Below are 15,077 nucleotides of genomic sequence, written 5' to 3' on the forward strand. Positions count from 1 at the left end.
TTCAGCATTGGGCCTAATCTGGACCCAATCACTGTGCCAACCTGGAGCTGCCATTGAGATCAGACCCGATAGTCCTCTGCCCACTACCCCATCCTGCCACAGTCAACATGAGCAGCCAAGTTGCAGATGCAGTGGTGGTGGTGCTGCTCCACAAAGTGGGGCAATGAAGGGATTTGGACTATTCCATAAGTGGAAACTTTGAAGATTCTGTTTTGAATAATTTTGTGATATCCATATACATAATTATACATATACACCCCTATATACATGCTGCTCCCTCTCCCTCAGTCAATCCCCACAACCACCCTGTGAGGTAGGTTGGGCTGGGACAGGCTTCCTCAATCTCGGCCCTCCAGATGTTTTTGGCCTACAAGTCCCATGATCCCTAGCTAGCAGGACCAGTGGTCAGGGATGATGGGAATTGTAGTCTCTAAACATCTGGAGGGCTGAGGTTAAGGAAGCCTGGGCTGGGAGGCAGTGACTGGCCCTAAGTCACCCAATGAGCTTCATGGACAAGGGCAGAGCTGGCCCTTAGTCTCCCAGGTCCTTGTCTGATCCTCAAACCATTGCACAACACTGGCACACTCATGCTCTCTTTCTCTCTGGTTAGAACCGCATTTTCCCACTTTCTATCTTACATTTCTAATGTTCTCCTGAGCACCCACTTAAAATACAGACTCGGAGATCCTTTTAACGACAAGCCTGAGAGAAACTCAACGTTCTTTCTTGTGAATCACGCTTAATTAGCCATTACACACAAAAGCCATTATTATTATTGCCTTCTACACACTGTGTAAACAGTAAAAACAACAGGGATATGGCCCCTTAAAGACTAACACAGATTATGGCATAAGATTTTGTAGATTAGAGTGCACTTCACTCAGATGTATGAAATGTTACCCTAAATTGGTCATGGGGATAAGATGGAGATAGCAGTCAGGTTTCTGCAACACGCAATGAGGATTCGTGAGTGTTATACAACATTAATTTAAGTGTTAGATGCAGGCTTTTGATGAGTGGTTGTATTGTACCGAAGCCTACTGGAATCTTGTATGTATGCCAATAAAGGTTTGAGATAGATATATCTGTATCTATGAGAGTTGCGGAAGGGAGGAACTGTAAGCAATAACTTAGAAGGGAAATGCAATGCAAAAAGTACACACTGTGACTACCATAACATTAAAGCTAAAATGTATGTAAAATAATTACAATGGATATTCACTAAGGTAAATTGACATCCCAGCATTGGTAAGCTAATTCACACATGCTGTGGAATAATAATAATAATAATAATAATAATAATAATAATAATAAACTTCTGGCCAAAAATGATGGAAATGAACTTCTCAGTGTTTTTTTCCATGGTGGTATGTGGGGGTACACATACCCCTAAAGATTTTGTGAATCTTTTACTTTTATCCATTTACTGTATTTATTTTCTACGATTTGAACTATAAAATGGTGATTTTCTTGAGTCAAAACGAGAGTACCCAGAATTTTTTTTTAGGGGGGGAGCACTGGAACTTCATCAGTTCCAGTTTCATGCTGGCGTTTCCCTTTGAAGTTCCTTTGTTAAGAACGGCCATCTATGATCAGCAGTAGCGCACTGCTGTGGGGAGATTAAAATGATATCCCACTTTATTTTTATAATTTTAAATACTGCCATTTCTGAGGTCGGATTTCTGCCCACTTATTCCTCCGTCCCGAGCAGAATGCAGAAGGACCTTGCTGTTGGCAGCAGATGACGGCGTATTTATTTCGCCCTGGAAGTTGGCATCCTCGACAAGCACGCGGGTGATCTGTTCCCATTAACACTCATTAAAGCCTCGAAGTGAGTTTTGCTCCACTTGGAGGAGAGCACTTAGCCTAGAGCAGCCGAGATGCACCTGCAGTTGCATCTCTTAGAGCAGCGCCCTGTGGATCTCAAACGCTCCAGCATCAACTGGGGGCGAGAGATGTGCTCCCCCTTCCTCCTTTTTGGCCTGTCAACAAAGTGGCTACACTTCTACTCCTCCTTTCCCCCTTCCCTCCTCCCTCTGCTCTGCTTGCTAAAGGACTGATGCTCTCAAATGCTTGCTGACTTACCTCCCTCCCTCCCTCCCTCCTTGCCTGCCTGCCTGCCTGAGTAATGAGCCTGTCCTAGCACGAGATAATGAAAAGGAGAGAGGAGGCAGAGCGGCCGGCCGGCTTCCGCCGCTTGGAGTGCCTTCCCTTCCCTCGGTCCACGCTCAGATGCTTGCCTCTTCGACTAGCAGCAGCAGCAGCAGCAGCATCCAGGGCAGCCGCCTGGCGAGAGAAGGCGGGAGGGAGCCTCTCGCCTTGATTGGCGAAGAGCTCCGCCGCCCCTTCGAGCTGCGCGGGTGTTCCCTGGCTGGCCAGCGCTTGCCTGCCGCCCGCCCTCTTCCTTTGCCCGGCACCAGCCAGTAAGTAGCTCCCGAAAGGGCGGGCGGGCGGCAACGGCGCCTGCAGAGCAGCATCGCGGCGGCCGCGGGTCCACGCCAGCATGTCCAGCAAGGGCAAGAGGACCAAGGAGCAGGGCAGCCGAGTGACCTTCCCCCTCCAGCAGCAGCAGCAGCAAGGAGGCGACGACGGAGAGGACGAGGGGGCGCCCGAAGCGGAGCAGCAGCGCTCCAGCCGGGGCTGGAGGGGAGTCAATGGGGGGCTGGAGCCCCTCCAGCAGCAGCAGCAGCAGCAGGCGGTGAAAACCCACCGGGAAACCTACGGCTGCTACCCGCCCTCGCCGATGCTGGGCAGCATGTAAGTCCGACGGCCCCCCCTACCCTAGCAGTCCTCCCCGTGGGTTAGGTCAACGAGGGATTCGGGGGCGCCCCCAGTTTTGGACGGGAAGGGATCCGCGGTTGATCTCCGTCGGAGGGTTGGGGATCAAAGTATTGGGATTTCTCTTCCTCTGGCTCCTGGGCGACAAAGCGACCCGGATCAGCTTTCCTGGGTTTATGAGAGACAGGGGCTCTTCCTCCTACTCCCGAGGAGACGGTGGCAAGGCAACAGGACCAGGAACTGTTGACTGCCGTCGAGGGAGGATCTGGTTAAAGGGGATGCCACTTGGTTGGGCTCCAGGTCGAAAAGCTTAAAAGGCTAGCAGCGGAGAGAGAAAATAAGGCTGCCAAGAGTTGTCTCCTCATAAGACTGGGCAGGGTGTTTTCACATGGGGGCTCCATGATGTAAATGGGTTGTGGCAATGGAGTCATTGAATTTGACAACAGGTGTTTTTTTAAATAATAACAGTGGCGTAGCGTGGGTTGTCAGCACCCGGGGCAAGGCAAGTAATTTGCACCCCCTAACCCGTGGATTTGCACCCCTTAACCCTAACCCCCAGATGTTGCGCCCGGTGCGGCCAGCCCCCCCTGCACCCCCCACGCTACGCCACTGAATAATAATAGTAATAATAATAATTGAATTTCCCTAGAAAGGGTAAATCCACATTAAATGGGGGTGAGGATATGGGCTGGCATTTCGGCACCAATTATTTGCATAGATGCTGCAAAAAGCGATGCCACAATAAATACCTGTTGGAAAGTGAACTATTTTATTCAACAAGAAAGGATAGACATCAAGTGTGGGTAGGTGCAGGAATTCCTGCCTGCCTTGGTTGTTAGTTGCTACTACTGTTTGTTGGGATTCTGTGTTCTCTGCATTCTGGAGTGTAGTCCTGATCCACTCCACTGATTGCTCTTGCAGTTTGCATTAGGAGTTGGACTGTGTGTGTCTGTACCTGCAGCACTCTGGTTCCAGTCCACTTTTGTCCCTGAAAATGAATCTTTCTGCATTTTCTGTCAATATGCACTTTTTCCTTTACAGAATTGCTGACTGCATTTTAAAGGTATTACCAAAGCAAAAACTAACTTGCTCAAGAATTTGCTCATACGAGAGGAAGCGGCGGCCACCAATATGGATGGCTTTGAAAGAGAAATTCTTGGAGGATAATTCTGTCCTTCACAACTAGCAATGGTGGCTATACAGCTGCCTCCTTGTTCAGAGATAGGATGCTTCTGAATAGTAGTAGTTGGAAACCGCAGGAGGAGAGATTGCAATTGTTCTCAGGTCCTGCTTGCAGGCCTCCTATGAACATCTGGTTGGTCGCTATGAGAATGGGAAGCTGTACTAGGTGAGTCGCTGGCCTGATCTAGTAGGGCCATTCTTTTTGTTAAGTCATCTTATTCCTACCCCCCAATTTGCTGCAATTTGCTAAGGGGGGAGGTGGAACACGTGTGTGGAAGGAGAACCTTGAGAGAGACCATGGAAGTCTCTGTGCTTCGTTTCTTCTGAAAGAATTTAGAAGGTGAAATGAGCAAAAGCTGCTCCTTGCATGGGTTCAAATTCGCCGTACAGCAACGGGGAGGTGACCTTTGTGAAGGAGAAAGGGAGGGACAATTGCCAAGAATAAGGAAGATTCTCAAGATCTGGGGCACTTTCAGATAAGCTGTCCCCAACCAGTCAAAGAACTTTCTAAAAGGGTGGGTTATAAAGTTGTAAAAAAAATAAATGAAATGAAGTGGGTGCTTGGGTGGAGAGCCAGTGTGGTGTAGTGGTTAAGAGTGGTAGACTCGTAATCTGGTGAACCGGGTTCGCGTCCCCGCTCCTCCACATGCAGCTGCTGGGTGACCTTGGGCCAGTCACACTTCTTTGAAGTCTCTCAGCCTCACTCACCTCACAGAGTGTTTGTTGTGGGGGAGGAAGGGAAAGGAGATTGTTAGCTGCTTTGAGACTCCTTCGGGTAGTGATAAAGCGGGATATCAAATCCAAACTCCTCCTCCTCTTCTTCTTGGTTTGCAAGGATGGTTGTAACTACGGTGGCTAATTTAGCACCATGGTCATTGCCCCCTGCCCATGGATTTTGCTATTCATTCTGGATTCCCCAGGCATTCACATTGGGGGGGGGGGGGAGCACACTTTCTGTATGTACTGAGGGTATCTAACAGGACCGGCTGTACCATTAGGCAGAGTGAGACGGATGCCTCAGGTGGCAGATGCTTAGGGCTGTGGGGCGGATGAAGCTGTGTGTGTGCTGTGCAATTTGGCCTGCACCTGCCAAACTAGGCTGCTTCCCTTGGGTGTGGTAGAAGATGCTGTCCCATTGCCTGTGTTGATATAAGATGCAATTGCCAGTCCAGTTGGCTTCTGAACAAGGAATGATTTATCCTAGCTTAGCTTTTATTTTAACAATATTGATATTTATACTTATAGTTGTTATTGTTTTAAGCTGCTTTAGGCACACTTTGCTTGGAAAGCAACATATAAATATTTTTAAATACAGTGGTACCTCGGGTTAAGTACTTAATTCGTTCCAGAGGTCCGTACTTAACCTGAAACTGTTCTTAACCTGAAGCACCACTTTAGCTAATGGGGCCTCCTGCTGCTGCCACTGCGTCGGAGCATGATTTCTTTTCTCATCCTGAAGCAAAGTTCTTAACCTGAAGCACTATTTCTGGATTAGCGGAGTCTGTAACCTGAAGCGTATGTAATCTGAAGCGTATGTAACCCTAGGTACCACTGTAATGGACAAGGGCACCATTTTGACCTTTGTCCCAGGCAGCAAAATGGCTTGCGCCGGCCTCCGTTTCTTGCCCTGCTTGAGAACTCACATAATGTACAAATGTTGTATCTGCAAATATTGCTGGACCAGCCAAAGGAACGAACGACGAGCTCTGTGATGAACGATGAGTAGGACAACTGAGAAATGGAGCTCTAAACAGGAGCCAAGATTTACGGAGTGCAGTGGTTAGTACAGACTAGTCACCTTCTTGTGTGATTTCGTGTCTCTTAATGTTGCATAGTGAAAAATTGCAGGTCTGGATGCACACCCACGGAATATAGATGTCAGGGACTGGAAAGTGAAGGATACAGCTGAGAAAATGGCTCAGGCAGAAAAGATGCTGGAATAATTGTAAATGGGATCATTTCTGTTAGTGCTTGAGAGTTGACATGCGAGGTTAGAAAATGTCTCTTGGTGGAATGAAAAATGGATTTCTGTTTCACCAGAGCTAATGTGGAGCTAGAAAAATATTGAGGTCAGAGATGGTTGGCATGCAGTAAGCACAGGTGCCAAGCTTAATTTGAGCCAGGGCTCAGTGAAGCCTGGAAGATGTGAAATAACAATTGAGAGTTCCTCAATAATTGAAAAAGGACACAGTTCCCACAGACCTTGGATTTTATTTCAAGCCAGAGAAGGTGGATTCTGGGCAGGTGGTCTTCAGGAACTAGCCACTGATAGATGCATGTTTTCTTATTTGAATGTACTATGTAGAAGTCTTGACAGTCAACCAAGAGTCTTGTGGCGTCTTAACAACCAACAACTAACTAATTCATTGTGGCATAAGCTTTAGTCGACTACAGTCCACTTTATCATAGAATCATAGAACTGTAGAGTTGGAAGGACCCAGAGGATCATCTAGTCCAACCCACTGAAATGGAGGAATCTTAGCTAAAGCATCCATGACAAGTAACCATCCAATTTTTGCTTAAAAACCACCAAAGAAGGAAAGACCAGCTCTTACTGTCAGGAAGTTCTTCCTGATGTTTAGTTGGAATCTCCTTTCTTGTAACTTGAATCCATTAGTTTGTGTCTTACTCTCTGAAGCAGGAGAAAACAAGCTTGCTCCATCTTCCATGTGATATCCCATTAGATATTTGAATATGGCTATCATATCTCTTCAGTTTCCTTTTATCCAAGCTAAACATACCCAACTCCATCAACCATTCCTCATGAGGCTTGATTTCCAGACCCTGATTTTTGTCACCCTCCTCTGCACACGTTCCAGCTTGTTAGTATCCTTAAACTGTGGCACCCAGAACTGGACACAGTATTCCAGGTATGGTCTGACCAAGGCGGAATAGAGCTCGACTATTACTTCCCTTGATCTGGACACTATACTTCTGCTGATGCAGCCTAGAATAGCGTTAGCTTTTTTTGCTGCTTTACTTCACTGTTGACTCATGTTAAGCTTGATGTATGAAGTGTTATCCTGATTTCTAGATATATATGGAAGAGGCAGGATTGTCAACCGTGTGTTCAGAGGAAGAGTGAAATGCAGACAGTACATAGGGAGGTAAACTTAACATAGGCCGATAGTATAATTTCAGTGGTACCTCGGGTTAAGAACTTACTGTATTTTTTGCTCTATAAGACTCACTTTTTCCCTCCTAAAAAGTAAGGGGAAATGTGTGTGTGTGTTATGGAGGGAATGCAGGCTGCGCAGCTATCCCAGAAGCCAGAGCAGCAAGAGGGATCGCTGCTTTCGCTGCGCAGTGATCCCTCTTGCAGTTCTGGCTACTGGGATTCAGAATATTTTTTCCCCTCTTGTTTTCCTCCTCCAAAAACTAGGTGTATCTTATGGTCTGGTGCGTCTTATAGAGCGGAAAATACCGTAATTCGTTCCGGAGGTCCGTTCTTAACCTGAAATTGTTCTTAACCTGAAGCACCGCTTTAGCTAATGGGGCCTCCCGCTGCTGCTGTGCTGCCAAAGCACAATTTCTGTTCTCATTCTGAAGCAAAGTTCTTAGCCTAAGGTTCTATATCTGGGTTAGCAGAGTCTGTAACCTGAAGCGTATGTAACCCGAAGCGTATGTAACCCGAGGTACCACTGTATTAACGCCTGTATTTTCTGCAAGTCATTTCCTTCTGACCTCACAGACCTAATTGTTTTCTGTCCCCCTGACCCATATATATATCAGGATAACATTGCATAAATCTGATGAAGCTACCTGTAATTCACAAAAGGCTATACCCTAACAACTTTGTTAGTTTTTAGGTGCCACAAGACTCTTTGCTGTCTTGCTGCAACGGAGGAAATTTACAAAACAGTTGTTGATAACCCTGCTGGAAATTGTTACAATGGAAGTCCTATTCATGTCTACCCAGAAGTAAATCCATTGACTTCCTAAATAAGTGTGCAGCATAAGTTTATGGTAGCCCTTTTCCTTTTTCAGTTTGTCTTGATATCCTGAGCAGAAGACAAAAGGCAGAATTTAGAAAAGGCCATGCATAAATTCTTAAACCCCACAGCCCACCAACCCCCATGGAACATGGGGGAAGCACATAGCTCAGTGGTAGAACAGCTGCTTGGCATGCAGAAAGTATGTGTCTCATTCCCCAGCATCTCCAAATAGGGCTGGGAGAAACTCCTTGAATCCCTGAAAAGCTGGTGCAAGTCAGTGCAGCCAATACTAAGCTACATGGAACAACAAGTTGGTTCCTATTGGAAGAAATATTCTTCAGCACCCCCTGGTGTCTGTCCTTCACAGTCTCACAAAGCTACAAAGTTGCTGCTGAGCTACTTTCCTGCCTTTTAAAAAAAACACAACAATATTTCCCTCCCAGAAGTCAGTCATAGAATTGGGAACATTCTGGGCAGTTTCTGTTGGGTACAGAAGCTTAGCACTCACTGACCTCTTTACAAAACCTAAAACATTTCTTTCTCTCTCTGATTTCATGCATTCTAAAGAAAGCTTTTATTAATATTTGCATTAAATAGATATAAAATCCTAATAAAAAGGAACATTTTAAATGTCCAAGCGAGAAGAGTTTATGAAAATGTGAGACAGCGGCTCAGTCTAGCATGCTTTAATATCCTGCTGAATACATTTAATTGACATTGAAAGCATTTGTTTAATACACCCAGATGAGTCAGGGGTGTTTTTCTCAGACCACTAGAATAGCTGCTGAGAAGCTCCACTTCCTGTGTCAGTTCAGGTCTTGCAGCCGTTCTGTTCTGCTGCCAGTAAAAAAATAAATTACCTTTCCTCCAAACTTTTTTTTTTTTTGTATTTTCACATGGCCAAACAAATTTGTCAAAGTGAAGAATGTCACATTGGGAAAAGAAAAGAGATGGAGGACACTTAAAAGAAGATTCTAATTTGGAAGTTTTTGCTGTCGTCTGGAGCTTATTTTTGATTGGTACTCTCTCTATGGTCTTTACTAAATGTACAAACAGGGAAGGGTGGCTTTCAATATTTTTGTATTTAGACTTCTGGCCTATCTTGTACAAAGTATCCCCAAGGGACTCACAATATAAAGGCCTTTCTATGTTTAATTTGGGGGAGCCTTTTGCCAGGACATTCTAGCAGTGCCTCTGTGAAGCACTATGTTTGTGGTATCATAGAACTTGGGAAGTCAGACCAATGGTCCATGATCTGGGATAGCTCAGTTGGTAGAGCATGAGACTCTTAACCTCAGGCTTGTGGTTTGAACCCCACTCTGTCATGAAGCTCACTGGTCACCTTGGGCCAGCCACAGCCTCCTAACCTACCTCACAGGGTTGTTGCAGGGATTAACTGAGGAGAGGGGTGAACCACGTACACTTTATGAAAAGGTGGGATATAAATGCAATAAATAAGCTCTTCCACGCACCTGCTCAAGAAAGCTGGTGGGGCCAGGCAGATGGAGATGTCAGCAGCCAATCTGGCATCCAGAAATCTCCATGTGGTGGCAATTGGACGTGTGCCAGTTGCAGAAAATGAATTGCTAACACTGTTTAGAGCAACACTACTGTCTGTTAGTGCTATTAGAATGCACACAACAGTAAGCCATGAAATGTACTTGGTGTTCGGTTTTGGGTTTTTTTGCCCTTGTACTATTTTATTTTATTGCAGATGTAAGTGTGTTATGTTATGATAGATTTTCCAGACTATCCCTGTAGCATTACAGGGAGAAAGTATGGATGGCCTACCATAGCATTTCCAGTTCTCCAACAATTAATGTATGTGGATACCATAAGTGAAATAAGACATGAGATGGCAAAAGAGGGGAAACGGAAGTAAAGAAAGAAGCACATTCCTTTCTAACTCCTCATCTATCAGCATAAAAGGAGCAGTGCAAGGTTTCCTACTAACCACATTCCCATTTATATCCCCCTCTCTAATTCCAACTGTTGTTTGCTCTTGTTCCTTTCCCATAATGGCTTATTCTCTCAAACACCCACTCCAACCACTTCCTGTGCCCTGCCGTTTCATACCCAGGGGAGATAAAGATTATGATTAAATGTATGCCAGCAATTCATTTTCTTTTCCTGTTTGTGGAGCAATAATACATTTCTTCCCAATGGTTTTTTAAAAAGCAATAAAATGCCTTGAGTTAGAATAAATTTTTGCCTCAGAGAATTATCTTTCCTGTTTATGGTGGGACATAGCCTGCTTTCACTTTTCAGTATTTTAGTCTTCAGGGATAACTCTGTTTCAGTGTACACTTTATGAAAAGCTTCTGTTATGAGATCTTTGTTTTGAGTTATAAAATACAGTGTTGCTAAAGAGGCAATTAATTAAACTGAGGCTGGCGGCAAACCCAGAATATAAAATTAGGTAGGGTTTTTTTGGGTGGTGGACTGTGCACCTCCTTAAGTCAAGGAAGAAAGCTGTTTGAATCTCCCCAATTATAACTTAAAATTGATTCATACAAGCAGTTCTGATTCCACCCCATGCTCCGTCATAATTACTGTGCAGTGGAATCCACAAGAAATATGGAGCCCAATTTTAAGCATGTTTTGTTGTCGTTTAGTCGTTTCCAACTCTTCATGACCCCATGGACCAGAGCACGCCAGGCACTCCTGTCTTCCACTGCCTCCCGCAGCTTGGTCAAACTCATGCTGGTAGCTTCGAGAACACTGTCCAACCATCTCGTCCTCTGTTGTCCCCTTCTCCTTGTGCCCTCAATTTTTTTTCAACACCAGGGTCTTTTCCAGGCAGTCTTTTCTTCTCATGAGGTGGCCAAAGTATTGGAGCCTCATCTTCAGGATCTGTCCTTCCAGTGAGCATTCAGGGCTGATTTCCTGAAGAATGGATAGGTTTGATCTTCTTGCAGTCCACGGGACTCTCAAGAGTCTCCTCCACCACCATAATTCAAAAGCATCAATTCTTCGGCAATCAGCCTTCTTTATGGTCCAGCTCTCACTTCCATACATCACTACTGGGAACACCATAGCTTTTACTATACGGACCTTTGTCAGCAAGGTGATGTCTCTGCTTTTTAAAATGCTGTCTAGGTTTGTCATTGCTTTTCTCCCAAGAAGCAGGCATCTTTTAATTTCATGACTGCTGTCACCATCTGCAGTGATCATGGAACCCAAGAAGGTAAAATCTCTCACTGCCTCCATTTCTTCCCCTTCTATTTGCCAGGAGGTGATAGGACCAGTGGCCATAATCTTAGTTTTTTTAATGTTGAGCTTCATATTTTGCACTCTTCTCTTCCCTACATACAGGGAAGTAAATCTCCTGTATGTAGTTCATGCAGCTCCCAGTGAGTTTAGGTAATAGAAAATTAAAATTACTATTTAAATAAAACCCTAGCCTCATTCATACATGCACAGATCTTTACACTGGTCTCTGAATCCTGGTATGGCAGCTCTTCACATTGGTCTTTGTACCATATTGGTACAGCATAAGAAGGTGCCTTATACCAATTAGTATCATTTGTCCATCCAGCCCAGTGTTGTCCACTCTGGCAGTGGCTTTTCGGGTCACAAACACCTGATCATGTTAGCTGGGAATGGGAAGGGTTGAGCCTGGGACCTTCTGCATGCAGTACATGTGCTATACAACAGACCTGTGGTCCATCTTCTCTGTATTTGATTTGGCTGATTTATAACCCTGGGCCCTGCATATCCTCTCCATATGGTTATGGCTGGTTCTCTGTAACAACAACAACTGAAGCCACAAATACCTTGGACAGTGGCACCGCTACGGACCTAGAGTTCAGACCGGCTCAGCATGAGCATCATGGGATGCTACAAGTTCTGTGGAGTTAGCAGGAAAGTGTGTGCATAGCAATTATTTTTATTCATTGAATTTGTATCCCGCCCTTCCTTCTGAATGTGTATCGGTGTGTATGTTTGTATGAATGAATGAGAGTGGCTTCCATATTACATGGGGGGGGGGGGAGGAAAGAAACTGAGCTAGAAATAAGTAGGAAGATAGTGAAGAGGAATGCCCAGCGCTCTGTGATAGGACATGTAGTTTAATGTGTAAGAGGCTGCCTGTTTAATTTTTGCAATTCCCAGTTAAATACTCTTACGCAGTAGGTGGGTCAGACATCTTCTAACATAGTCCCTCTGTCTCTGGGAACAGCAACTGTGACAATGCTTGGCAGAAGAGACCCTTTGGCACACTGCAATTGTTCAGTGCAGTTGTGTATCTCCTTGCCATGCACTGGCTTCGTGCCTATACAGCCCTGTGGGATCTGCACTGCGCTCAGGCTCCCAGCCACCAGATCCAAATTGAATCAGGCCAACTAGTTCAGTTGCTCTCTCCTGGGATCTGCGTGCCTGCAGGGTGATGTTGTTGTTAGGTCATTGTGCTGTACATTGCTTCCTCTCTTAGAGATACTAAGATTTGCAAGTTGCAACCTATTTCTTCTGTCCTAAAGCAGTAGGAAGGGAACATGCAAAACCCAGTTTAAGAGTTAAGCCTTTGGCAATCTGGGGCAGCATAGTGGCCAAAATGATGGCTGTCACTTGGATGGTCCAGATTACATTATCACTCGGATGTGAGACTAGTCTAAAACCACACCAAGCCACTCTTGTCTCAACTTTAGTCCTCCATCTGTAATGTTATGATGATAACACTGAGGGTAGCAATTCTGGCAAGTTTTAGAAAAGTTGCTGCAAAGCTTACTGAGATAATGTGTCTATGTGTGTAGTGCTTTGAACATCCAAGAGTATGATACATGTCTGATATGAAGAACCTGTGACCCTCCAAGTGATGCTGGATTCCAGCTCCCATCATCCTTCATTATTTGCTGTGTTGATGGGAGTTGGAGTACAACAGCATGCATAGGACCAAAGGTTTCCCACCCCTATGTTTTATGTTATGCTATGTTTTGTTTTATTATGTTATTAAATTTATATACTGCCCTATACCCGGAATCAGGGTGGTTCACAGAACATGTTACAATGTCATTCTGAGGGTTTTTTTTTTTTTACTGAGGCTGTGGACTGATGATATAATTGTTGTTGTTTAGTCATTTAGTCGTGTCCGACTCTTCGTGACCCCATGGACCAGAGTACGCCAGGCACTCTTGTCTTCCACTGCCTCCTGCAGTTTGGTCAAACTCATGCTGGTAGCTTTGAGAACACTGTCCAACCATCTCGTACTCTGTCGTCCCCTTCTCCTTGTGCCCTCTATCTTTCCCAGCATCAGGGTCTTTTCCAGGGAGTCTTCTCTTCTCATGAGGTGGCCAAAGTGTTGGAGCCTCAGCTTCACGAACTGCTCCTTCCAGTGAGCACTCAGGGCTGATTTCCTTCAGAATGGAGAGGTTTGATCTTCTTGCAGTCCATGGGACTCTCAAGAGTCTCCCCCAGCACCATAATTCTTTGGCAATCAGCCTTCTTTATGGTCCAGCTCTCACTTCCATACATCACTACTGGGAAAACCATAGCTTTAACTATAAGGTGATGTCTCTGCTTTTTAAGATGCTGTCTAGATGATGCAATAGTAATTGTAATTATCTAGATGGACAATAATGCGACTCTCTAAGATGGTTTGAGTAGAGGACTGCCATTAAGGGCCCTATGGAATGAATAACACTAGCATCATTTTCATTCCACCCTTGGCCTCTGCATGTTGGAGGCTGCTGACTGGAATGCATTTTCTGCAGTCTGTCCCACCCAGCTGCCATAGCAGCAGATGTAACTCTGCTCTATGCTGTTCCTAGCGCTCAATTAATCAACCTAACACGACGTGCTTAAGCAACAGGACACCAGAGACCAAGGACTTGTGGGCGTGTGCACATTCCTGGTTTAGAGTGTTCCTTGCTCTTATTTTGCTCCTCTATAAATTATTGTAGAAGAAACTTGCTTGACTCTTCCCAAGTGTAGCTATATACAGTGGTACCTCGGGTTAAGTACTTAATTCATTCTGGAGGTCCGTTCTTATCCTGAAACTGAACTTAACCTGAAGCACCACTTTAGCTAATGGGGCCTCCTGCTGCCACCGCGCCACCAGAGCACGATTTCTCTTCTCATCCTGAAGCAAAGTTCTTAACCCGAGGTACTACCGTATTTTTTGCACCATAACACTCACTTTTTTCCTCCTAGAAAGTAAGGGGAAATGTCTGTGCGTTTTATGGAGGAAATGCCTACGGGTGGCATGCCTACGGATCTTCCTCCTCTAAAAACTATGTGCGTGTTATGGTTGGGTACGTGTTATAGAGCGAAAAATACGGTATTTCTGGGTTAGCGGAGTCTGTAACCTGAAACGTCTGTAACCTGAAGCGTACGTAATCTGAGGTACCACTGTACATGGGAAATATAGGTAGTTTGCTGGTATATTCAGACATTTCACATGAGGGAGTGCTCTGGAAATATTCTGTGTAGTCACTGAGGTCCATGCAGCAGGGTTTGCCAATGTGGTGCCCACAGATACCCACATGTCCACAGAGGTCATCCTGACAGCTGCAGGATCTCCTCCCCTTTCAATTGGGCTTGAAAGAGGCATCCTGTTGTAGCTAATAGACTAGGTTGCAATGTGTGCTTAGTTTCAGGGTGTGTATGCTGTAACCTGAAGCATATGTAACCTGAAGTGTATGTAACCCGAGGTACCACTGTACAAGCAGACTTCATCATATGGTATTTCACAGCCACTGTGCACTGGGGTATACAGAAGCCAGCAGCCCCGTTTTTGTTAGAAAGTAGGTACTTTCCTCTTGAATTGCATTTTAATTTGAAGCTCATATGCTCCGCAGTGTGAAGCATGTGCTAATGAAGCAAGTGTGGCTAAAGGTAATACGAAATCCAGTACTAATTAACTTGCAATAAAAGCCTTCCTGATTCTGATGTGCACTGATGTGTTCTGATCCATGCAAATACCTAAAAGGAAAAAAAAATATGAGGCTGTAAGTGAGCGTTGCTATTCTGGGAGTATTTCCCTAGTATTGCTGCAGAAAGTTTCCTGAAAACATCTCTCAGTGCAGGAAGGCTTTCAGCTGGCACAAATCCCAGCAAGGCTCCCATTGCCAAGATTATGTAGATATTATTAATTTATTTAAAAGGTTTCCCTGCCACTTTCACCTGCACTAGGAACATAGTTTTCCCCTAAGTGGATTTATTATGACAGTTGCATCAACTCATTTC

General features: G+C 45.0%; 1 protein-coding gene across 1 annotated transcript in view; it reads left to right on the forward strand.

Moving 5' to 3' along the window:
• The first annotated feature begins 2,084 nt into the window (after window positions 1-2,084).
• TRPC3 (transient receptor potential cation channel subfamily C member 3) overlaps window positions 2,085-15,077 on the forward strand; it is a 58,386-nt gene continuing 45,393 nt past the window's right edge. The window contains exon 1 of the mRNA XM_083755539.1: window positions 2,085-2,757. Within this exon, the coding sequence (XP_083611665.1) occupies window positions 2,504-2,757 (254 nt within the window). The 5' untranslated portion in view covers window positions 2,085-2,503. The remainder of the gene's footprint in view (window positions 2,758-15,077) is intronic.

Source organism: Podarcis gaigeae (genome assembly GCF_964106915.1).
Source record: "Podarcis gaigeae genome assembly, chromosome: 9".
In the NCBI taxonomy this organism is placed as follows: Eukaryota; Metazoa; Chordata; class Lepidosauria; order Squamata; family Lacertidae; genus Podarcis; species Podarcis gaigeae.